Source organism: Ahaetulla prasina, chromosome 1 (genome assembly GCF_028640845.1).
Source record: "Ahaetulla prasina isolate Xishuangbanna chromosome 1, ASM2864084v1, whole genome shotgun sequence".
Lineage (NCBI taxonomy): Eukaryota > Metazoa > Chordata > Lepidosauria > Squamata > Colubridae > Ahaetulla > Ahaetulla prasina.
In genome coordinates this window covers 105,123,255-105,147,467 of record NC_080539.1, presented here as the reverse complement: position 1 = coordinate 105,147,467, position 24,213 = coordinate 105,123,255, and the positions used below count along the sequence as shown (strand labels likewise).

General features: G+C 43.4%; 1 protein-coding gene across 1 annotated transcript in view; it reads right to left on the bottom strand.

Moving 5' to 3' along the window:
* The window catches only part of LOC131193192 (uncharacterized), an 80,577-nt gene that overhangs the window by 17,734 nt on the left and 38,630 nt on the right, over window positions 1-24,213 (bottom strand). The window contains exon 2 of the mRNA XM_058173177.1: window positions 22,760-22,975. Coding sequence (XP_058029160.1) covers window positions 22,760-22,975 — 216 coding nt within the window. The remainder of the gene's footprint in view (window positions 1-22,759; window positions 22,976-24,213) is intronic.

Sequence of the window (24,213 nt, the reverse complement as noted above, 5' to 3'; positions counted from 1 at the left end):
ATTCATCCATTGTAAACCAATCTTTGTTTTTAATTTAGCAATTTATTTCTTATGTCATATTCCCCTAGATGCTATTTTTCATCCGGACACAAAGTCTGTTTAACCTCCATAAAGTTGCTTAATCACGAGTTGAACTTGCAACAAAAAAAGTTCATCATCCTTCTGGTAATTTAAACAATGGACTATGCAGTTTTGGACAATATTCTTTCAACATTTTCAGCAGCTTTCATTCAAAATCAATCACGTCTTGGTTTCTCTTTTCATCTATAGTTATACTTTCCCTTTTTTTAGAGCATTGTTTCTTCTACTGCAGGAAAAAAAATTGACACCAATTTATTTGGTTTTGCTTACAAAAGTTGAAATGAAGTACTGGCAATATTTTGAAGTCATTTGTTTTCTATAAACGCTGCACACCAGCTCTGGCCAACTCTTGGGTAAAACTGTTTTCCATTTCAATCTTGCTGTAGTCCTGGAATTTGCCTTGATGGTTTTGGGAATCACACTGGTCAAGAGTAGAGCAATGGAAATTTAAGCAAAGAGGCCACTCACTGTTTTTTCATGATACTATTCAAAGTATTCATTTGGAATAGTGGTGGGTTTCAAATTTTTTTACTACCAGTTCTGTGGGTGTGGCTTGGTGGGCATAGTATGGCTTGGTGGGTGTGGCTTGATGGATGTGGCAGGGGAAGGATACTATAAAATCTTCATTCCCACCCCACTCCAGGGAAAGGTTACTGCAAAATCCCCATTTCCTCCCAATCAGCTGGGACCTGGGAGGCAGAGAATAGATGCGGGCGGGGCCAGTCAGAATTTTTACTACCGGTTCTTCGAACTACTCAAAATTTCCACTACTGTTCTTCAGAACTGGTCAGAACCTGCTGAAACCCACCTCTGATTTGGGAATGAGTTACAATTTAGGATTTTGCTTGTCCATCTCTTCTTTATTCTGGATGGCCAATCTTTGAAAATATTGCTTTCATAGCTCAATGGGGCCTAGGACAACTAACCGTGGCCAGCTTGCCATGGCCAACTCGCTGTGGACAATTCCATGGGGGATAACCACTCAATAAATGTTATCTGCCACTATTTCTTTGACATTATTTTCATTTTTGTCCATTTCTTCAGAACAATTTTAGCTTCTATATCATTGGCCCTGGTGAGTTGTCCTGCGGTGAGTTAGCCATTGTGCAGGGGTGAAATCCAGCAGGTTCTGACAGGCTCTGAAGAACCGGTAGCGGAAATTTTGAGCAGTTTGGAGAACCGATAGCAGAAATTTTGAGTAGTTTGGAGAACTGGCAAATACCACTTCTGGCTGGCCCAGAGTGGGGTGAGAATGGAGATTTTGCAATATCCTTTCCCCAGGAGTGGGGATTTTGCAGTATCCTTCCCCTGGAGTGGGGTGGGAATGGGGTGGGAACGGGGATTTTGCAGTATCTTTCCCCTGGATTGGGGAAGGAATGGAGATTTTGCAGTATCCTTCCCCTGCCACTCCCACCAAGCCATGCCCACAGAACCAGTAGTAAAAAAAATTGGATTTTACCACTGCCATGGCGAGATGCTGGCACCAGTTGGCTGTGGTGAATTGTCCCATTCTGAATCAGTGACAGTTTTGTTACAGAATTCTGCAAAATCTGATCCTTTCTCCGTGCTGTATATTTAACATAAAACTGCAAAGAGTAATAATCTGAAAATTTAATTTCAAAATATTAGCAAGTGTGCCCAATTTTTATCTCTTTCTTTTTTATTAAAATCCCAGGGAACAAATGCCTGGAAAAACTAATGGACTGGATGGGGATTTATAAATTGAAGCTCAATCCCAATCAAATGGAAGTGGAGTTAGACATACATTCCATTTGGAAAAGCCTTCTGTAACTGTAATTGGAAATGTGTTTCTTGATGCATCTGAAACAGTAAGTGTGCATTACAGACTAAGAACAGGGTAATTTTGATGTAATAAATTCATTGTCCAAAAGGCTGAAAATGTCCTTCCTGTCATACAGCTATATAAAGTTATATCTGCGATATTTCTAGACATCTTTTGCGATAATGGTATGTCTGGTCTGGCTATCTAAAGTCAGCCTCATTGCTAGCAATCAATGACCTGTTTATGCTTACATTTGCTTATCCAGATTAGTGTTCTCTACTTTTCCACTTGGAAAGAAGTAACAATCACATTTATACCAGTAAAATTTTGATGCAGGATGATTCTGTGCAATGTATCCAGTTCAAAACTGGCTAATAAATGGTTGGGCTCAAGTCACTGTTTATTTATATACAAAGAATGTTTTTACTGCGCCAACTCAGAAAGCTCAAACTGCCCAAGGAGCTGCTGATCCAATTCTACAGAGGAATTATTGAGTCTGTCATTTGCACCTCTATGACTGTCTGGTTTGGTTCTGCAACCCAACAAGACAGACACAGACTTCAGAGGATAATTAGAACCGCAGAAAAAATAATTGCTACCAACCTGCCTTCCATTGAGAACCTGTATACTGCACGAATCAAAAAGAGCTGTGAAAATATTTACAGACCCCTCACATCCTGGTCATAAACTGTTTCAACTCCTACCCTCAAAACGACGCTATAGAGCACTGCACACCAGAACAACTAGGCAAAAGAACAGGTTTTTTCCCGAAGGCCATCACTCTGCTAAACAAATAATTCCCTCAACACTGTCAAACTTTTGCTAAATCTGCACTACTATTAATCTTCTCATCATTCCCATCACCAATCTCTTTCCACTTATGACTGTATGACTGTAACTTTGTTGCTGGTAATCCTTATGATTTATATTGATATTGATTGTTGCTGATTGCTTATTTGTACCCTATGATTATCATTAAATGTTGTATCATTAAGTGTTAAATTGTACCCTACAATTTATTGTAGGGTAAATTGTACCCTACAATTACAACCATTTGTGTTGTAAATGTTGTACCTTGATGAAGGTCTCTTTTCTTTTATGTACACTGAGAGCGTATGCACTAAGACAAATTCCTTGTGTGTCCAATCACACTTGGCCAATAAAAAAATTCTGTTCTATTCTATTCTAAACAACTGACCTACAGTGTCTCCAGTTTGAGTCACGCAACAGATTTGTAACTCCCTTTAGTGTGTCATTTGTTCTGCTATTTACTACTTGCACAGAAGAGGAGCAGCAGCTGTGTACTGTAGAGTTTTATGTTGTTAATCAGACTCACACAATTTTATCCTACCAGTTTGCAGGCTGCCCCCCCCCCTTTGCCATTTCCTATAAGATAACTCTTTTGTGCTCTACAGTTCTGACAGATAAATATTACCTTCAATAACATGTCAATCCATTATAAAGCCATGAAGGCATATACTTATAATTTAGAATTAAACCTCAGAATGCACACCTTGCTCCCCCAGCTCATTCTTCTGCTCTCAATTGCTCCAACTATGCAAATAAAGAAAATAAAATGTCATTTTTTTCTCTTTTTCAATTTGGGTCATTTCCCCCCTTTTCATTTAAATTCAACAGTTATTTAAATGGTGTTACATCCAGGATTGATTGCTACAATGATTTGTATAGTACAATGATTTGATAATAACCAAAAACTGATGTTAAATCCTGGAGCTAAAGAGTCTCACAGCCTGGTATCAACGACTCCTCCTTATTTGGGTCTAGTATCAGGTTTTAATTCGGACTCTATTGTTTATCATCTAAATTATGAATGGCAAGGAGACCTGCTTTACAAAATCCCCCCAAATGATAAGCCCATCTTTATATGCCTCTGTAGAGTCCATTTTCTTCTGGAAGGTCTTTGGTGAGCTTCTAGCAAGCATTGGCTTTAGACTTGAGACAGTTTCAGTTGTGGGTTTAATTTGAATATTTTAAGGATTCATTTTAAACGTATTTTAATTTTATCTGGGCTATTTGAAAAAGAGCAAAAGTAATGTTTAAAATAAAGGGAAAAAAACATTTCTTAACTACAGGTAGGACCAGGGGTGAAATCTAATTTATTTTTTGCCACCGGTTCTGTGGGCGTGGCTTGATGGGCATGTGACTGGGTGGGTGTGGCCAACATGACGTCACTTCTTTCTTTCTTTCTTTCTTTCTTTCTCTCTCTCTCTCTCTCTCTCTCTCTCTCTCTCTCTCACACACACACACACACACACACACACACACACACACACACCTGATCTGACAGCAGCTGCTGCGGGAGAAGGAAGAAAGTGTCCCCCGTCATGGGCTGGATGCAGGCAGCGGAACCCGAGGCGGAGGGGAAGGTAAGGGGCCTGGGGGACTGCTGAGAAGGTAGCGTGGAAGGCAGTCAAGCATGGCAGGGCTTTGGGGAAGGGAGTAAGCTGCCCCCCCCTTTACCACTCCATCTCTTCCTCCTCGCCAGCAGCATCCACTCGGCCCAAACTTCCTGCAAACTTGGCCGACGCTTCCACACTTCCGCACGCTTCCTTTACTTCCCCCCCTACAACCTCCCCACACCTGCACAGCATCTGTTTTTGCAGTAAGGCAGTCGTGGGAATTGCCAACCCATCGGCGGGCACCAGGAGCCCAGGAGGGGAAAGCTGCACTTATGAGAAGGGGGATGGTCCTCTCTTCTTTATGGAGCTCGACTTTGCTAGACTCTTCTCTTCTCTGCCCACTCTTAACGCTGCCGACGCCGATGCTGCTGGGAGACCGGCTGGATGCGGCCGAATGAGGCTTGCTGTCCTGCCACAATTAATAGAAAGTGCCTAGGATCCAGGTTACAGTCAGGATCGCAATGGCATTAGCCCAGATCCGCCTCATTGCAGGACCTCCGGGCTGCCTGGGAACGCCGAGTCAGCGAAAAAAGGTTCAGTTCTTGGGGAGACGCTCTCTTTTCTCGTCTCCCCTGCCTTCCATGGGGGCTTCCACTTGCTTGCCTTCGCAAGCTGGCCACCAGGACGCCGGGAAGGCAGCGTGGAAGGCAAGCAAGCATGGCAAGACTGGGCCATGGATCGGTTTGGGGGCGTGGCCAGCCAGCCATTGCTCCCGGTTCAGTGAACCAGCCTGAGTCTTCGCTACCTACTCACTCGATCCGGTCTGATCCGGTTGCATTTCACCCCTGGGTAGGACTCACTTAACCATTGTAATTGTGACTGTAATTTTCACTGCTTAGCAATGTGATTGCAAAGTGCAATAACACATGATCACGTTGCTTAAGGACAACAATTCTGGGAGTTCCTGTTGCTGTTGTTAATTGAGGATCATGGGTCATTAAGTGAGGACCTCACATGTCTGGGGCTTGCCAGCTTCCAACAAGCGAAGTCAATGGGGAAGACTTCAGAAAATTGCAAGTCCCAGTCATGACAATAATAATAATAATTAATAATAATTTAATTTTTATACCGTCCTTCTCCCGAAGGACTCAGGGTGGTGCACAGCCAGATAAAATCAACAATCCATGGATATAGTACAAATAAAAATAATGCTAAAAAACTTATTAAATTTGGCCCCTAAATTAAAATACATAAACCATAAAACCGCATTTAAAATTACAAATACAAATATTAATTCTATACCAGTCCTGCGCGGAAAAATAAATACGTCTTCAGCTCATGGCGAAAGGTCTGGAGATCAGGAAGTTGACAAACTCCTGGGGGAAGCTCGTTCCAGAGGGTAGGGGCTCCCACAGAGAAGGCCCCCCCCGGGGGTTGCCAGCCAACATTGTCTGGCTGACGGCACCCTGAGGAGGCCCTCCCTATGGGAGCGCACGGGTCGGTGGGAGACAAACGGTGGCAGAAGGCAATCCCGTAGATAACCCGGTCCTAAGCCATGGAGCGCTTTAAAGGTGGTAACCAACACCTTGAAGCGCACCCGGAAGACCACAGGCAGCCAGTGCAGCTTCTGCAGGATAGGTGTTATATGGGAGCCACGAGTGACTCCCTCAATCACCCGCGCAGCCGTATTCTGGACCAACTGAAGCTTCCGGGTGCTCTTCAAGGGGAGCCCCATGTAGAGAACATTGCAGTAGTCCAGGCAAGAAGTGACGAGAGCATGAGTGACTGTGCATAGGGAATCCCGGTCTAGAAAGGGGCGCAACTGGCGAATCAGGCGTACCTGATGAAAAGCTCTCCTGGAGACGGTCGTCAGATGTTCTTCAAAGGACAACCGCCCATCCAGGAGAACGCCCAAGTTGCGCACCCTCTCCATCGGGGCCAATGATTCGCCCCCGACAGTCAGCCGTGGCTGCAGCTGGCTGTACTGGGATGCCGGCATCCACAGCCACTCCGTCTTGGAGGGGTTGAGCTTGAGCCTGTTTCTCCCCATCCAGACCCGCACGGCCTCCAAACACCGGGACAGCACTTCGACAGCTTCGTTGGGGTGGCCTGGGGTGGAAATGTACAGCTGAGTGTCATCAGCGTACAGTTGGTAACTCACCCCAAAACCACTGATGATCTCACCCAGCGGCTTCATATAGATGTTGAACAGGAGGGGTGAGAGAACTGACCCCTGCGGCACCCCACACGTGAGGCGCCTCGCGGTCGATCTCTGCCCCCCTGCCAACACCGTCTGCGACCGGTCGGAGAGATAGAAGGAGAACCACCGTAAAACAGTGCCTCCGACTCCCAAACTCCCCAGCCGGCGCAGCAGGATACCATGGTCGATGGTATCAAAAGCCGCTGAGAGATCTAAAAGGACCAGGGCAGAGGAGTAACCTCTGTCCCGAGCCCTCCAGAGATCATCAACCAACGCGACCAAAGCCGTCTCTGTGCTGTACCCAGGTCGAAAGCCGGACTGGAACGGGTCCAGATAGACCGTTTCATCCAGGTACTGGGGTAACTGACGTGCCACCACACTCTCAACAATCTTCGCCACAAAGCAAAGGTTGGAGACGGGACGGTAATTTCCCAAAACAGCTGGGTCCAGGGAAGGCTTCTTGAGGAGGGGCCTCACCACTGCCTCTTTCAAGGCAGTAGGAACAATACCCTTCATCAAAGAAGCATTAATAATCCCCTGGAGCCAGCCTCGTGAAACCTCCTGTGTGGCCAGCACCAACCAGGAGGGACACGGGTCCAATAAACGTGTGGTGGCATTCAGCCTTCCCAGCAGCCTGTCCACGTCCTCAGGAGCCACAGTGTCAAACTCATCCCAAAGATTCTCAACAAGACTTGTCTCTGTCATCTCACCTGGATCTACCCAATTTTGGTCCAAACCATCCCGAAGCTGAGTGATTTTATCGTACAGATACTTACTAAAATCCTCGGCTCGCCCCAGGAGCAGGTCATCCCGAACCTCCTGGTGCAGGAGGGAACAGGTCACCCGAAACAGGGCGGATGGGCGGTTATCTGCCGATGCAATCAGGGAGGAGATGTAAATACGTTTAGCCTCCCTCAATGCCACTAGATAGGTCTGAATAAATGACCTAACTAGTGTTTGGTCAACTTCCGAACGGCTGGACCTCCAGGCGCTCTCTAGGCGTCTTTTCCGGTGCTTCATCTCCCTCAGCTCCTCGGAAAACCAAGGAGCCGGTTGAGATCTACGCCAGGTCAGAGGCCGCAAAGGCATGACACGGTCCAAAGCCCCAGCCGCAGCCTGTTCCCAGGCCGCGACTAGTTCTTCGGCCGAACCGTGGGCCAGATCCTCAGGGAACGGCCCAAGCTCCATCAGAAACCTCTCCAGGTCCATCAGGCGCCTGGGATGGATCCAACGCATTGGTTCCGTCTCCCTGTGGTGCTGAGTAGCGGTCCGAAAGTCTAGACGAAGGAGGGAATGATCCGACCATGACAAAGGTTCAATGACTAAATCTCCCAATTCCAGATCATTCAACCACTGTCCAGAGACAAAAATCAGATCCAGTGTGCCTCCCCCGATGTGAGTAGGGCCGTTAACTAATTGGGTCAGGTCCATCATTCTTTCCTTAGGCAGCTCACCAGAAAGCTGGTGGGCAGGTGAGTGCTATTTAGTCTGGATAGGCAGGAGGTGGGTGCTATGGATGAATGCAAGCATGACTGTGGAGGAGGATGTTGTAGCAAGGCCCAATTGCAGGCTATCCTGCAGGCTAGCGTGCCCTACTGACTATGAGCTCCTATGGCAGGGTTCTTCAGGAGAAAAAGGATTGACCTGCAACCTTGCCTATTGGCTTCTTCGTTGACTTTGCTCGTGGGAAGCCACCAGGGAAGGTTGCGAATGCTGACCACATAACCATGGGGCACTGTGACCATCATTAAGTGCTTGAATCAAGATCACATAACTGCAGGGGTGCTGTGACAGTCACAACTTGGCTGGTTGTAAGTACCATTCATTCGGTGCCATTAGTGAACTTATCTGTGATTAGTTCAGATATGGGATGCAAACACACATGTATAAAGGTTTTTGTAAACAAGTAAGCAAAAAGCTCTTAATCTTTCTAGCAATTATTCTGTCTTTCAGGCTGTTTTCAGCCTATTTTGCAATGTGACAATCAAAGACTGAAATGAATGCCAGCTGAGAGGATGGAACAGTGAATTCTGCTCTTAAGACTTACTTGAGAGCAGAAATCATTCACTAGGGAAGGCTACCATAGAGGAAGCAATACTAGATTACATTCTGTGTCCAAACAAAACACTATATACATATATGTCTCCCCCATTATACCTCTCCAGAGGCAAAGCCTTGATCACTCTTGATTCTGTTGAAATCACATTAGCACAATGTTTATATCAACTGTCAGCCTTGTTGTTGAAAAGGGACCATTTAGGAAATAACTTAAAACCCTGACTGCAAAACTGTATTTTCCATTTCAGTGTGTTGGTCTGCCAAGTTAAACGATGACTTAGAGGCTTTTGCCAAGTCAGATAAACATAACACTTTGGACGCCAGCTGCTATTGGACTTAACAGTGAAGAACACTGAAAATGGCAAATTCTAATTGCTTCTCCAATAGAATGTTAACTTTTCGGATGAAATAGCTAAACTCTGCAGCTGAGCAAATGAGCTAAAATGTAACCCATTTTCTAGGGCGGATGGGAAAAGGAAGAAAGAAAATCACAAATTTGTAAACTTAAAAGAGCCGCCAGATTTTTTAGTGCTTGGAGTGTATCTTAAGTCACAATATCAGTTTCACAAATTTGCCAGGCCTAACCAAAATGATCCTCACACTTTTCTCAAGAAAAACTCAGATGTCAAATTTCATTGATTCATTTATTTACTTATTTTTCCAGCTGTATATCCAGCTATTCTTTTAGGACAAAAAGGAATGATCCGAAGACAGTGGAACCTGTGTCAATTCCGAATCCCATTTTTTCATCCCCCTGGAGTATCCTCAGTTCAGAAACTCCAACATGTGGAGCATCAAATGGTGATAGCATAATTTGCCATCATTTTTTGGAGGGGAGAGAGTGCGTGAACCTTTGAAATAATAGTTTTAAAACATCCTAATCTAACAACAGCCTATAAAAGTGACTTCTGTCAACTAATATGACGTTATGTCATTTTTTTAAAAAAAACTTCAGCTTAAAAAAAAACTTGTTCCCTCAACATTTCCATAGCCCCCATTATTGAAAACACAAAGTAGTCCACCGGAGAGCAATGTCCTTATTTTTATTTCTCATAACACCAGCTGGATTAGGTAGATTGGTCTGTGAGATAGAACCAGATTAAACAGTTAATCTGGGTCTATGTTTGCAATGGCATATGGGAATTAATTTAGGAGACAGGAGGAAGAGCTGCAATCTAGATAATGGTCCAATAAAATTTGAGTCCAAGAGCAGTGGTGAAATCCAAATTTTTTTACTACCAGTTCTGTGGGCATGGCTTGGTGGGCGTGGTGTGGAAGGGGAAGGATACTGCAAAATCTCCATTCCCACCCCACTCCTGGGAGAAGGATATTGCAAAATCTCCATTCCCATCCCACTCTGGGCCAGCCAGAGGAGCTATTTGCCGGTTCCCGAACTACTCAAAATTTCCACTACCGGTTCTCCAGAACCTGTCAGAACCTGCTGAATTTCACCCCGGGAAAGAGTCTCAGAAGGAATCCTCCTTAGTTTTCAGGACAGGTAGTCTTCAACTTACAAACTATTTCAGCTACACAGGTAAGCTGCATGATGGTAATTGTTCTTTTCTAGGTCCTGAAGAATAATAACAAAAGTGACTTAAGACCATCTTTTCACACTTAATGGCCATTACAGCATTCCCAATGGTCACATGATCAAAATTCAGACTCTTGGCAACTGACATGTATTTATGATGGATACAGCATCCCTGGATCATGTGATCCCCCTTTGCAATCTTGTGTCAAGCCAAATCAATGGGGAAAGCCAGATTCCCTTAACAGCCGTGTTCCTAACTTAACAACTGTAGTGATTCACTTCACAACTGTGGCAAGAAAGATCATAAAACGGGGCAAAATTCACTTATTAACTGTCATACTTAGCAACAGAAATTTTGGGCTCAACAGTGGCTGTAAGTTGAGGACTACCTGGAATGAAAGTGAGGGGCGAGAGTGGTATCTTCAGACTTTCAAGATTCTGTTAATAAAGGTAGAGTACTGGTGTTCCCCGTTGCCCTTCTTGCCTAGGTGACCTCTCAAGGCTACCATCAGTCTTGCCAGTCTGTGGCTCTTCCTCCTGTCTCCCAAGGCTACTCCCACATATCATTATAGTGTTGGAATGAGATCTTTTGAGGTTTTCCACATACTGCTTTAAAAAAAAAGAAAGCTTTTGCCATCTCAACTAGTTTCTTTTCTAATGGATTTTAACAATGGCACTGCCAAAATCGTTGCCACCACCTGAAAAAAAAGCTCTGGTTGTCAGAGGCAACTGTGGGGAAGCAGGGTAAGAAGGGCAGATACTAGGACAAGGCAACAGGGAGCCAAGGCTTCGTGCCAGAAGTGGGTTTCAGCAGGTTCTGACTAGTTCTAAAGAACCGGTAGTGGAAATTTTGAGTAGTTCGGAGAACTGGTAAAAACCACCTCTGACTGACCCCGTCCCCATCTATTCTCCCAAGTCCCAGCTGATTGGAAGGCACCGTTTTACGGTGGTTCTCCTCCTACCTCTCCGACCGCTCGCAGACGGTGTTGACAGGGGGGCAGAGATCGACCCCTAGGCAACTCACTTGTGGGGTGCCGCAGGGGTCAATTCTCTCACCCCTCTTGTTCAACATCTATATGAAGCCGCTGGGAGAGATCATCCGTGGTTTCGGGGTGAGCTGTCAGCTGTATGCTGATGATACTCAATTGTACATCTCCACCCCGAACCACCCCAACAAAGCCGTTGATGTGATGACTCGGTGTCTTGAGGCCGTTCGGGTCTGGATGGGGACGAACAGGCTCCGACTCAACCCATACAAGACGGAGTGGCTGTGGATGCCGGCGTCCCGGCACAGTCAGCTTACCCCATTGCTGACTGTGGGGGGCGAATTGTTAGCCCCCAGGGAATCGGTGCGCAATTTAGGCATTCTCCTGGATGCACGGCTGTCTTTAGAAGACCATTTGACAGCCGTCGCCAGGAGAGCTTTTCATCAGGTTCGCCTGATTCGCCAATTGCGCCCTTTCCTGGACTGGGATGCATTATGCACGGTCACTCATACCCTTGTCACTTCCTGTCTGGATTACTGCAATGCTCTCCCCTTGAGGAGCACCTGGAGGCTCCAACTGGTGCAGAATGCGGCCGCGCGGGGGATTGAGGGAGCTCCTCGTAGCTCCCATATAACATGTCTCCTGAGCAGGCTGCATTGGTTGCCGGTGGTCTTCCGGGTGCGCTTCAAGGTGTTGGTTATCACCTTTAAAGTGCTCCATGGCATTGGACCGGGATATTTACAGGACCGCCTGCTGCCGACAGTTACCTCCCATTGTCCGGTATGTCCAGTGCGCGCCCACAGGGAGGGTCTTCTTAGGGTGCCGTCGGCTAGTCAATGTCGGCTGGCGGCCCCCAGGGGAAGGGTGTTCTCTGTGGGGGCCCCGGCTCTATGGAATGAGCTGCCGGTGGGACTCCGTCTCCTCCCTGATCTCCGGACCTTTAAACGTGAACTCAAGACTTTCTTTTTTCACCAAGCGGGGCTGGCCTGATTGATTTTAGTATGGGGGGTTTTAGTGGGGTTTAATGGGGTTTTACTAAGGTTTTAGTTTTGATAAATTTTAGCTAATATTTTAAGTATACAGCGATTGAATCAGTTTTTTAAACTTGATATTTTATTTTAATTTGTTAGGATTCTTGTCGTTTTATTGGTTGTACACCGCCCTGAGTCTTCGGAGAAGGGCGGTATAAAAATATGAATAAATAAATAAATAAATGGGGATTTTGCAGTAAGCTTCCCCTGGAGTGGGGAGGGAATGGAGATTTTACAGTATCCTTTCCCTGGAGTGGGGAGGGAATGGAGATTTTATAGTATCCTTTCCTGCCACGCCCACCAAGCCAGGCCACACCCACCAAGCTACAGCCACAGAACTGGTAGTAAAAAAGTTTGAAACCCACCACTGCTTCATGCTTGCTAGATGTCAGCTCTGAAGTGAACCTGGCTGAGGCCATCTTTGATGCATCAGAGTTGCCACACAACAGGGGAAAGGACAGGGGGGAGTAAAATAGCACGATGTGGGCTTGTAGCCAAAACAAAAAGTTTTCCTGAGGGAACCAAGGACATTCCAACAGGTGGCTGGACAGAGGAGGACTGAAGTAACCAAGCAACCGGCCAGCACCTCGATTGAGAGAAGGGGGAACTTTTACATTTTAGTTAGGTAAAAACTGAGGGAACTTTCAGTCAGTTTTCACCGGTTGTGGCAATATGATGTATCCAATAAATTGTTCTTTGGGGAATATGCCTGCCTTGAAGTTCTGCATTTTCTCAGAGAGGAGAAAACCCAAGCGCTAGAGATTACTGACAGGAACAGAAACCTTGAGCAATGCCGGTCAGGAGATCACTACAGATAGTCCTCAACTTACGACCACAATTGAACCCAAAAATTATGTTGTTAAGTGAGAAATGTGTTAAGTGAGTTTTGCCCCAATTTACAATTTTTCTGGCCACATTTGTTAAGTGAATCACTGCAGTTGTTAAATTAGTAACATTATTAACATTTGTTAAGTGAATCTGGCTCCCCTGTTGACTTTGCTGCAACCGTTATAAATATGAGTCAGCTGTCAAGCATCTGAATCAGTGGTGAAATCCAATTTTTTTTATTACCGGTTCTGTGGGCGTGGCTTCGTGGGCATGGTGTGGCTTGGTGGGTGTGGCAGTTGAAGGATACTGCAAAATCCCCATTCCCTCCCCACTCCTGGGGCCAGCCAGAGGTGGTATTTGCCGGTTCTCCGAACTACACAAAATTTCCGCTACCGGTTCTCTAGAACTTGCCATAACCTGCTGGACTTCACACCTGATCTGAATGTAAATCATGTGACCATGGGGATGCTACAATGGTCATAAGTGTGAAAAATGGTCATAGGTCACTTTTTTCAGTGCCGTTGTAACTTCGAATGGTCACTAAATGAATTGTTATAAGTCAATGACTACCTGTACTCATACTTGAGCTAAGAAAGAAAAAAAAAATGTTCCCAGCCTTAGTTCTCTTTGGCGGCCAAAACAAAACTTGGTTGTGGAGGCACAAGTGCCATAGCTAAATGGGAAGGGCAGACTGGTAGCATCCAATTTGAAATGATGCAGGTATCCCACTTGCCTCAGAATATTCAGACAGGAGTTGTATAGGTTGTCCTTGATTTCCAATCACAATTGGAACTGGAATTTTGGTCCTAAATCAGGGCAATTGATAAGCTGGTCATTATGTGACCTGACTCCATTTTGCCATTGTTTTTACAACAGTTGGAAAGCAAGACATCACAGTCGTGAAGTAATCATTGTGGTAATTAAATAAATCCAGCATATCCAATGGCTGTTTTATGCACAGAAAATGTAAAAAAAAAAAAGAAGAAGTTACTAGTTGCGATTTCTTATTACAGGATGTTACAACCACTTTTCAATGTGAGCTGGTTGCCAAGTGCCTAAATTTGGCCATGTGACTGCAGGGATGGGTGCCATATGATATTTTATGATCATCAGAAATGCTATATGTCAAGCACATTTTCTGAAACTTCTGATAAAAAATGAAGATGACACGGATTAAATTTGCAGCCCTCTACATACCATGTATATGCTCTACCCCAGATATTTTTTTTGGTCTTTCTGTGTGTTTAGTGGCTTAAAAAAAAAGATTAACAGATTAACAGAGTTGGAAGGGTCCTTGTAGATCATCTAGTCCAACCCCCCACCCAAGATGACCCTAAGTAAAGGATTAGTTTAGATGACTTGGAGCCTACTTTCTTGTAACTGTCTACGTGAATCAGCTATTAAAAACATGCTTCTGCAGCAGTTAATAAAATAACTTTTTGAATCTATGGAGAAAATATTTGGAGCTGATTATTGATTTTTTAAAATTTTTCTGAAACAGTAAAATCAGGCGTTTGTCTTTTCACCCCTCTCTTTTTGATATAAGCATATCACACTGCTATAATTTTGCTAATCACACTCCTAAGGTAAACAAACAAACAAGCAAGCAAGCAATTTTGGCTGAGAAAATCTTCCTGAAGGGCTTAGACATTCCCATGCTAATCTAAGAGTTGTATAACCTGTTGTTAGAGAAGGAAAACATCACCCATATTAAATTAAATGAAAACTGGTCTTCAAACTTGTTTTGTTAGCTCTTTCAAAGCTAGCTTACTCACAGTAGGCTCTATTATATAACAGTGCATAATTTCCTTTGTTTTGAAATATGCCAAAACAATTAGAATTAAGTATAACCTTCATTGACGAAGTTTACGTAAAGTCAGAAGTCAAATGGATAAACGAAATCATGTAATATCTCATAGCTTGGTCAAAAACTCTTGATAGGATATGAATCAGTATTTCCCTACTCACTTACAACTCACTTCCTGACTGCCTATTTTGTCTTCCAAAATTCTGTGCAACATGCCTGTCTATCTGTCTGTCTGTCCATCTATTCCTCCAAATCAATCCCATGCTCCCATGCCAGAATTTTAAGGCTAAACTAACAAAAATCAAGATGATATAGCACAGGGGTCTCCAACCTTGACAACTTTAAGTCTTGCAGACTTCAGCTCCCAGAGTTCCTGGTTGAGCTTTGCTGGCTGAGGAACTCTGGGAGTTGACATCCACAAGTCTTAAAGTTGCCAAGTTTGGAGACCCCTGATATAGCAGATGTCTAGAAGACTAAGATGGCTTAGGAATGGATAACATAGGTAGGACCTCTGCAACACTGTCCTGACATTTTCTCTTTTGTCTTCATGTACATTTCAAATGTACATCCTGTTTTAGGACACATTTAGAAGTCCTAAGAGCAAATGATATAAATTTAGTGTACCAACCTTACTAAGATTCAGATATAGCAGTGAAGATTCAGATATTTGACCAAAATAAGAGCATTCCTAGTACACCTTGGTAAAAAGTGCAGGGGCCCATGGCTATCTGTGGGAGGTCACAAGCCTTTGTGGCTTACATTCAGGTACTCCCAAGTACTACCTTCTCCAATCAACCTGCCTGGCGTGTGCATCCTGGGAGAAGTTGCTGGTGATCACTCACTTCCCCAAAGTAGTGGTTTTCAGAGACAATGCCTATGTTATGGAATATCCTCTTTGGAAATCATGTTGCTATTATTACTGTTATGGACCATCACATGGATAGCCAGATGTTCAGACTGGATGTGGCATTTTTATCCACCTATCAAGTCCTTTCCAAAGACCTGGGATAGGCAGATGTTGACATTCAATGGTGTTATAGGAATTGTCGCAGGATGTAAGCTGTAAAGTAAAGCTGCTTTCTGCAATTGACTGATGATGAATTTGTCAATGCCAATGGTGTTCAAATCATGCTCCAGTTGTTTTGGGATTGCACCTGTTATTATTGGTACTATCTTTCCTTTCTTTTGCCACAATCGTTCTATTTCTATTTGCGAGTCTTTGTGTTTTGTTATCTTCTCCAGTTCCTTCTTTTCTATTCTGTGGTCTTCAGGTAGTGCCATGCCCCTATTATTATTATTATATTTTCATCCTGCCCTCTTATATATATATAAAACTCAAGTCATACCTAATACTCCTACCTCCTATGGTCCTCACAATAACAACCATGCAAAATGGATTGGGCTGAGGGAGTGTGACTGGTCCAAAGTTGCCAAGCCATCTTTCATCCCTAAGGCAGGTCCAGATCTCACACTCTCTTGGGTTTTAGGGTAGCACTTTAACCACTACTGTGCACCAGCTAGGCTTATCTTCCAGAATTATTGAAAATCAAACTACTTCAGAGGACCTCCAATGAGTGATTTGATCTTCCATAAGCAAATTGTACATGCTTTAAAAATGGGTATTTTTCAAATGGCCTTTTCAAACTGTGGCAAGATTATGAAGTTTTATTTTTGCTTTATTCATCCTTCTCAATCTCCCTTTGCCATCTACTGTACAGGGAAAGAAATTTGAGGAACAAATTACATTCTGCTAAAACTTTTCCATGAGCGCATAAGCATAATAAAAACCAGTTATTGCAGTGCCTTTGTATAACTTGCACAAGAATGCCTGCATAATGTTACACAAGTGACTTTTTTATTTCTCTAATTTTGTAAAATTCCACAGTAGTAAGAAAAGTTACTATTAGAGCTCAGCTTTTGAAGAATAATTAGATGATATGACTCCACATTTTTATTATCTCCTGCACTTTCTTCTCCTTCCATGGCTTTAATTTGTTGTCAGATTACTCACCCAAGCCCAAACAGCTCAGCTGTTTTGAGATTTGTCCATTCAGCATTTTACTTGATGACTTCTTCACAGTATGAACTTCTGCTGTCTGAGAAACCTGAATTTAGACTCCAGAATGCACACACAGAAAAAAAGTGCATTTGGATATTAATTATGACAAGTAAATGTTCATTTACCCATTGGATTCTATTCTTATAATAAGATTGCTGTAACAATAGAACAGCCCTGTGCACATCAGAGGTAGGTTTCAGCAGGTTCTGACCAGTTCTGGAGAACCGGTAGTAAAAATTCTGACTGGCCCCGCTCTCATCTATTCTCTGTCTCCTGAGTCCAAGCTGATCGGGAAGAAATGGGGATTTTGCAGTAACATTCCCCTGGATTGGGGAGGGAATGGAGATTGTACAGTATCCGTCCCATGCCACGGCCACCAAGCCATGCCATGCCATGCCACGCCCATCAAACCACACCCACAGAACTGGTAGTAAAAAAAATTGAAACCCACCACTGGTGCACATCTACTCAGAAATAAGTTTTGTCGAGCAGAAGAGGACATATTACCAGAGAAGTCTCTGTAGGGATACAGCTTTAATTCATGGAGTCGGAAGGGGCTTTATTGTCCATCTAGTTCAACCTACTGCTTAACACAGGATCCTCTAGATCATGGTGTCAAACTTGCTGTGTCACATTGCTGACATGTGACATTTCATGATGGTTTTTTCCTTTGCGGAAGTGGGGGGGCGGGCTGGCCTGTGCGTGATGCATCTGGCCCACGGGCCACCAGTTTGACACCTCTGCTCTAGATTCTAGAACAGTGTCCTCCAACCTTGGTAACTTTAAGCCTGGAGGACTTCAACTCCCAGAATTCCCCAGCCAGCAAAGCTTCTGGGATTTGAAGTCCTCCAGGCTTAAAGTTACCAAGGTTGGAGAACCCTGGAGAACCCTGTTCTAGAAGATCACTGACAAACCTCATCAACCTCTGATGTGGTAAAAGGTAAAAGTTTTCTCTGTCCAGTCATGTCTGACTCTAAGGGATGGTGCTAATCTCTGTTTTTTTAGCCATGGGAGCCAACGTTCTCCAAATACACTTCCATGGTCATGTGGCCAGCACAACTATAGATCGAAGCACACGTAATGCTGTTACCTTCCCATCAAAGTGGTACCTATTTATCAACTCGCATTTGCATGTAGTTGAACTGTTTGGCGGGCAGCAGCTGAGGAAAGTAACTAGAGGTCTCCCTGTCACAGGGCATTCAGGTTTCAAACCCTGGCTGACAAGCTCAATGTCTTTAGCCACTGAGCCATCGCGTCCCTGTATAAGGAAAGGAAGCCTCATTACTGTACGTCAAGAGGCAGCCTGCTCCAGTGACTGACATTTCATACAGTCAAGATGTTCCTTCTAATGTCTAGCATAAATCACTTCCTAGTAGTTTGAATATATTGTTTTTGGTTTTGCCCTTTGGGACTACAGCCTCTCTCACTTGCTTTCATGTTATGTCTTCTGTTGAATAACCAGATCCTTTGATTGTTCCTCAGAAGGTTTGATTTCCAGATCTCTCACCATCTCAACAGCCGTCCTATGAACTTGCTCCAATTTGTCATTCCATTTTTAAAACTGTGGGGCCCAGAACTGGAATCAGTACTGTAAGTGAGATCTGACCAGGACAAATAAATATAGTATTACTATAATTTGTGAACTGGATTCTACATTCCTGTTAATACAGTCAGAAATAGCATTTGCTTTTTCAGCAGCTATTTTATGCTGTTGGCTCAAGTACAAAAATTGGACAATAAGGGACAGAGCCCTATCTCTCTGAACTGGGGCTGTTAACGATCATTCATTGGATGTACCCTGGCCTTGGGAACTTGAATTTATTGAAATTAGCTAAGCTTATTTTTCTATGTATATCTTCGAGTCAATCCTGGCTACTGCGGACTGCCTGGACATGACCCTGTAATTTTCTTGGAAACATTTTCAGAAGTAGTTTTTCCTTGTCTTCTTCCTCAGGCTGAGAGAGTCGATGTCATCCAGCTGACTTTCTGCCTAAGGTAGGATGATTAGAACTCATAGCTTCCCAGTTTCTAGCTGGGTGTCTCTAACCATTACGGTACACCAAACTGGCTCTCAAATACTTTTATAGGAGGGCTGTCAAACTCGCGGCCCATGGGCCAGATGCATCATGCACTGGCCACGCCCACGCGCAGTTTAGCAAAGGGAGGGAAAGTCCTGATACGTCATGTGACGCTGCCGTGACGCCACAAGTTTGACATCCCTGTTTTATAGGCTTCCTTTTTCTGTCCTAAACTGCAGCTTCCTCTTTCTTCCAGGAGTGTATACAATGATAATGATCAGCTAGATTTTCATCACCCTTCTAAGAGAAGACAGATGTAAAATGCAAGTTCTGCCTTCTCACCATTCCCCATTGTCAATTCACCACTTCCTTCATTGAACTGACCTGCACGTTCTCTAGTTTTCCTTTTGTTTCTAATGTACCCATATAACTCTTTTTTTGGTGTTTTGTATCTCTTGCTAGTCTCAACTCATTTAACTTCTCTGCTGTAGTTCCTATGTTTCTGGAGACTATCTTGTTTCTTCTTTGCTTATGTGTTCCTCCTTTCCATTTCCTGTATATGTTGCTATTTCTGCTGAGTATTTTAGAAAGCTCTACTTCTATCCATGGTGGCTTCTTGAAATTTCTCAAATTTTCCATTCTTTCAGAAATTCTGATTGTGCTTTCCATATCTTATTTTACAGAATTTTCCATCACTCCCAGACGCTTTTCTCCTTTAGAATTATTAGATATTATCTACCTTCCCTTGGATTTCACCAAAATTTACTCTTCTGGAATCCAATATATTGGCCTGATTCTTTTCAATTTCTCCCTCTGGATATCATGAATTGAGTGATAATGATTGCTTTCCCTCCCCCCATTCACCTTCCTTTCTTGAACAAATTCCTTCAGTTTGGTAAGGATTTAGTCCAGGGTAGTAGAATCGTTTTTCTTTTACTTTCTGATAGACAAAGTTATCAGCAAGAAAGGGCATACATTTGTCAGATCTCTGACTCTTGGGCAGAATTATATTCCCAAAGATGTCAAATTAATTTGGATTCCCATTATCACTGTTTCGTGACAGATTTATCATCTGATGCAGAAAGGATTTATCCATTTCTTCTGCAGTGCATAATAAGCTCCCACAACGGAATCATGTTAGTTTCTCTCTCCTTTTATTTTTACTCAAACACATTCCAAAAAATCACCATGCTCCAGTTCCTGAAATTCTGTGCAAAGATATTTTTGCTTTACATAAAGTGAAGCATTCTCACACTTTCTGTTGACTCTATTCATTCTGAATAGGTTAGAGTTTTCCAGGGCTATTTGATAGCCATGACTATCATCCTACTCTTTTTGAATGACATATCTTGGGCGACTCTGAAAGTTCAAAAATTCAAAAAAGTTCAAAAAAGGGCTATGGTGGCTCAGGCTGTAAGATAGCCTGTTATTAAAACACAGCTGCCTGCAATTACTGCAGGTTCTAGTTCCACCAGGCCCAAGGTTGACTCAGCCTTCCATCCTTTATAAGGTAGATAAAATGAGGACCCAGATTGTTTGGGGGGGGCAATAAGTTGACTTTGTAAATATACAAATAGAATGAGACTATTGCCTTACACACTGTAAGCCGCCCTGAGTCTTCGGAGAAGGGCGGGATATAAATATAAATTTTTTTAAAAAAATTACCCCAGGACTTCCAATGGATTCTAGCTAGGCCAACATTAGGCTTACACATTACACCAGGGGTGAAATCTAATTTTTTTTGCCACCGGTTCTGTGGGCATGGCTTGGTGGGCATATGACTAGGTGGGCGGGGCCAACATGATGTCACTCACGTCACTCTTTCTTTCTTCTCTTTCTCTCTCCCTCCCTTTCTTTCTCTCTCTTTCTTCTCCCTCTCTTTCCCTTTTTTCCTTCCTTCCTTTCTTCTCTCTCTCTTGTCAGCCCCGCTGTGCTGGGGCTGTCATTCTGGCAGGGATGGCAGCCGACGGAGCCAACTGCCCCACATTCCAGCCGCCTGGGAAGCTGCAGGTGCCTCCACTTGCTAACCCTTCATCCTTTCACTCGCTGGTTGCTTCTCTGCCCACTCTTAATGCCGCCAATGCCGCTGCTGCTGGGAGACCGGCTGGACACAGCCGAATGAGGCTTGCTGTCCTGCCACAAGTAATAGAAAATGCCTAGGATTCAGGCTGCAGTCAGATGAGAAAAGAGAGCGAGAGAGCAAGAGAGCGATGGGGAAACGGTGACACACGATTTTCAGGCAAGCAAGGGCTACTTATTTCAATAATTTGTTTCTCACAGTGGCCAACCATATTCTTTTGAGGAGTTGTAAACATAATTAAAATTGTATCCCTCTCTCACCATTAATTCCTTGGGACTGATCTTTGGAAGCTTGGGGCCTCGTGAGTTACATTAAATCTTCAAAAATATAAATCTTGATACCTCTATACCCCCTTGAATTTCCCCCAATCAACTTTGAAGTCATCAAAGCTGGAAGGCAAATTGTCTACAATTTCTTGGAATGGAGTAATGCTACTAGGCCCTATGATATATGATTAAAATTTCTTGGAGAATGAATCTCATATGCCACAAAATCTGGATGTAAATTATTTTTCTGACAATACATTGCACCAAATAATAATCTAGTTAATCATGCTTGGATGAATAACTTACAGTTGGCCTAATTTTAATATAAAGTTCAGTTAGTTACTCTGGTTTATTGACTACAATTGCTCTCTTAAATACAAACACATTTAGCCAAAACAACTATCCACATTAGTGCAAATTATGAATATATATATATATATGTAGGTCTTTGGTTATTCGGGTTTTCTCCCGCGTAAAATTGGATTTTACGCGGGAGAATTTACAATTTACAATTACACGGGAGAATTTACAATTTTACGTGGGAGAAAACCCGAATAACCAAAGACCTACATACAAACATCCGCGAATATATATATATATATGGATATGGATGGGCAGGGGTGAAATCTACTTACCTTCCTTACTGGCTCGGAAATCCACATGCCGCACACGCAGACCTGCACATGTGCAAAATGCAGGAAGTAATGACACCCGGGCAGCAGGTATCGCCAGTGGTTCAGCAATCGCTGCCGGATCGCCAAACCATCATCCACGATTGCTACCGGATCGCGAGATCCAGTCAGAATCGGGAGCATTTCACCCCTGGAGAAGGGGGGAAGGAATTCATTTGCTTTAGATTTCCATGTTCCCATTAAGACCCCAGGCAATGTTTTAAACCAGATCACAGTGTTTAGTGTTTCATTTTTATTAAACAATACTGTTGAATCCCTGCTTCTTAACATTTCTCTAGAATCTCCGGCAGAATCTTTCACATGACCTGCAAGGAGCCCTTTCACACAATACAAACAAAAAGGTGCTATACTGATTGGTTCAAAAGATGGTAAGATATGGGGAAGCTGAAAGAACATGTTCTTCCACCTGGCATTGTCTTTCAATATAGGCAGAGTCAACATAGACAATAAAGACTGGACTGAGGATTTCGTGAGAAGCTCAAGTGCTTTTGAAAGATCTACCTCACTCTTGCATCAGTGAGCTGCGGCTCCATTCCCATCCCTGTAAATTTACTCTGTTCCTTTATGATCACGTTCTGACTATAAAATGTAGAAGTCAAGCCTTTCTGAAGAAATATCTGTTTGAGAGGCTCTTTGGGGGATTTTTGAGCAAGGGCCCTTTCCTGCCTTGTTCCTAAGTTATGAAACGCGCCAGGTACATTAGGCCTTTTCTTCATTCACACCTCGTTTCAAAGAGAAGCAATGCCGTGTCTCTTTTTCTAGCCTTTAATTGCTAAATATTTTAGCACTGGTTTTTAGTATGTATTTGGGAGCCCTTAGCTGTACTGTACTAAGCTACCACACGTGTCTGGCTGAATAGAAAGGTAGGGTATAAAGTATAAACCATATAATTAAAGCAGACAAATATGTGACATTTCTTAGGGTGAGAAATCTAAGCACAGCCACCGATTGCTAATATGCAAGAAAGAGGCCTGCTTACATTGCAACTTTGGGGTCCTTCCCAGGAACAGGATTCAGAGTCCTGTGGGATGATCCCTTTTGGAAAGGTGTGATCACTGAAGCACATCTGGCAAAATGGGACTTCAATGTCAGGCTCCCCCTGAGGTATGTGCATCACAGTGGCGCCCGGATATTTGAGGCTGCTTGTCTGATGTTTTTCCATGCTAACCATTGGGCTCTTGATCCATCTTCGTACCTGTAAATACAAAACAAGATCTGTAAATATAAAGTCTGTAAAGATAATACCTTTCTTGGTTATTTTCTGTTATTGCCTTTTTCCTCATGGAAATTTAGCAGTCACAACCAACAGGATTGGGATGTAACCTTCAAAGAAAATAATAACAGCTTTATAGATTTGGTGTGATACATTTTTGGAAGTACCTGTTCATTTTTTGGCTCAGTGTATTTTCTTTTATTCTGCTCATAGCCGGACTGTCATGCTGATTTACTTTCTGTTATATGGAACAGAGCATAATGGAAATATGTTGGCGAGATTTGAGAGAGTCAATTCTGAGCTTCCAGTGAAGCATCCCCATCCATATCTGCGAGGTTTTAAGTCTCATAATTCCCAGCCAGCATGATCGCTGGTTGGGGATAGTAGAAACTATGTTAGCCACAGACACGAGCACATTGTAGAAAATTGTCTTCGGCCCTTTATCTTTTCCCCTTCTATTTCCAACTGTTTCTGGCTTGAAGATATTCTGGAATGCTATTCTTTAATTTTTTTAAACAATACCATATCAGAAAGATGTCTTCTCTTTTATCTCTGTGTATTTGTGTGTGTGTGTGTGTATGTGTGTGTGTGAATCTTTCTTTGTGCCCTACACATCCCTTAATCAATGTTCATCCCATGACCTGGTTTCAGTCTACTAAGTGTTTTATTTTTCCATAGAAAAGACAGCCAATGATTCATTCTCAAGACAACTGAAGTGATGCGCATAGCCAAGCTGAATTGTTTATTAAATGTGCATTAGTATTTGTGCAGGTTTTTTAAATTGCAGCCATTGGTGCGGGATGAAGGCAGAAGAGAGCAAAACCATGCTTTGGAGAGCAGGAGTTAAACCCTTCTCTTGTTGCAGGGAAGATAAATATCTATCGCTCTTCTCCCAGAAGACAAGCCTGCAGTTGGATGTATCTGTTCATGGGGATGGATCTTAAACTATATTACTGGGTTGCTAAGCTGAGGAGGAAAGTACTTGATGACTAATTAATTACAGTAACACAAGATGGTTTGACCAATTCCCCATGCAACTTCCTGTACCACACACGGTGTCACTCAGCAAAGCAATTGGGACGGCTTTTGTTTATATGTACTGGAGTACAGCCAGGCTTGTGCTCTGAATGAAGCAATTAACCATTTCATGAATCATCCTGTGTACTGTACAAACCCCTGAGAGTAAACCTGGCATTTGGTTGCCAAGGAGGCACGGTAAA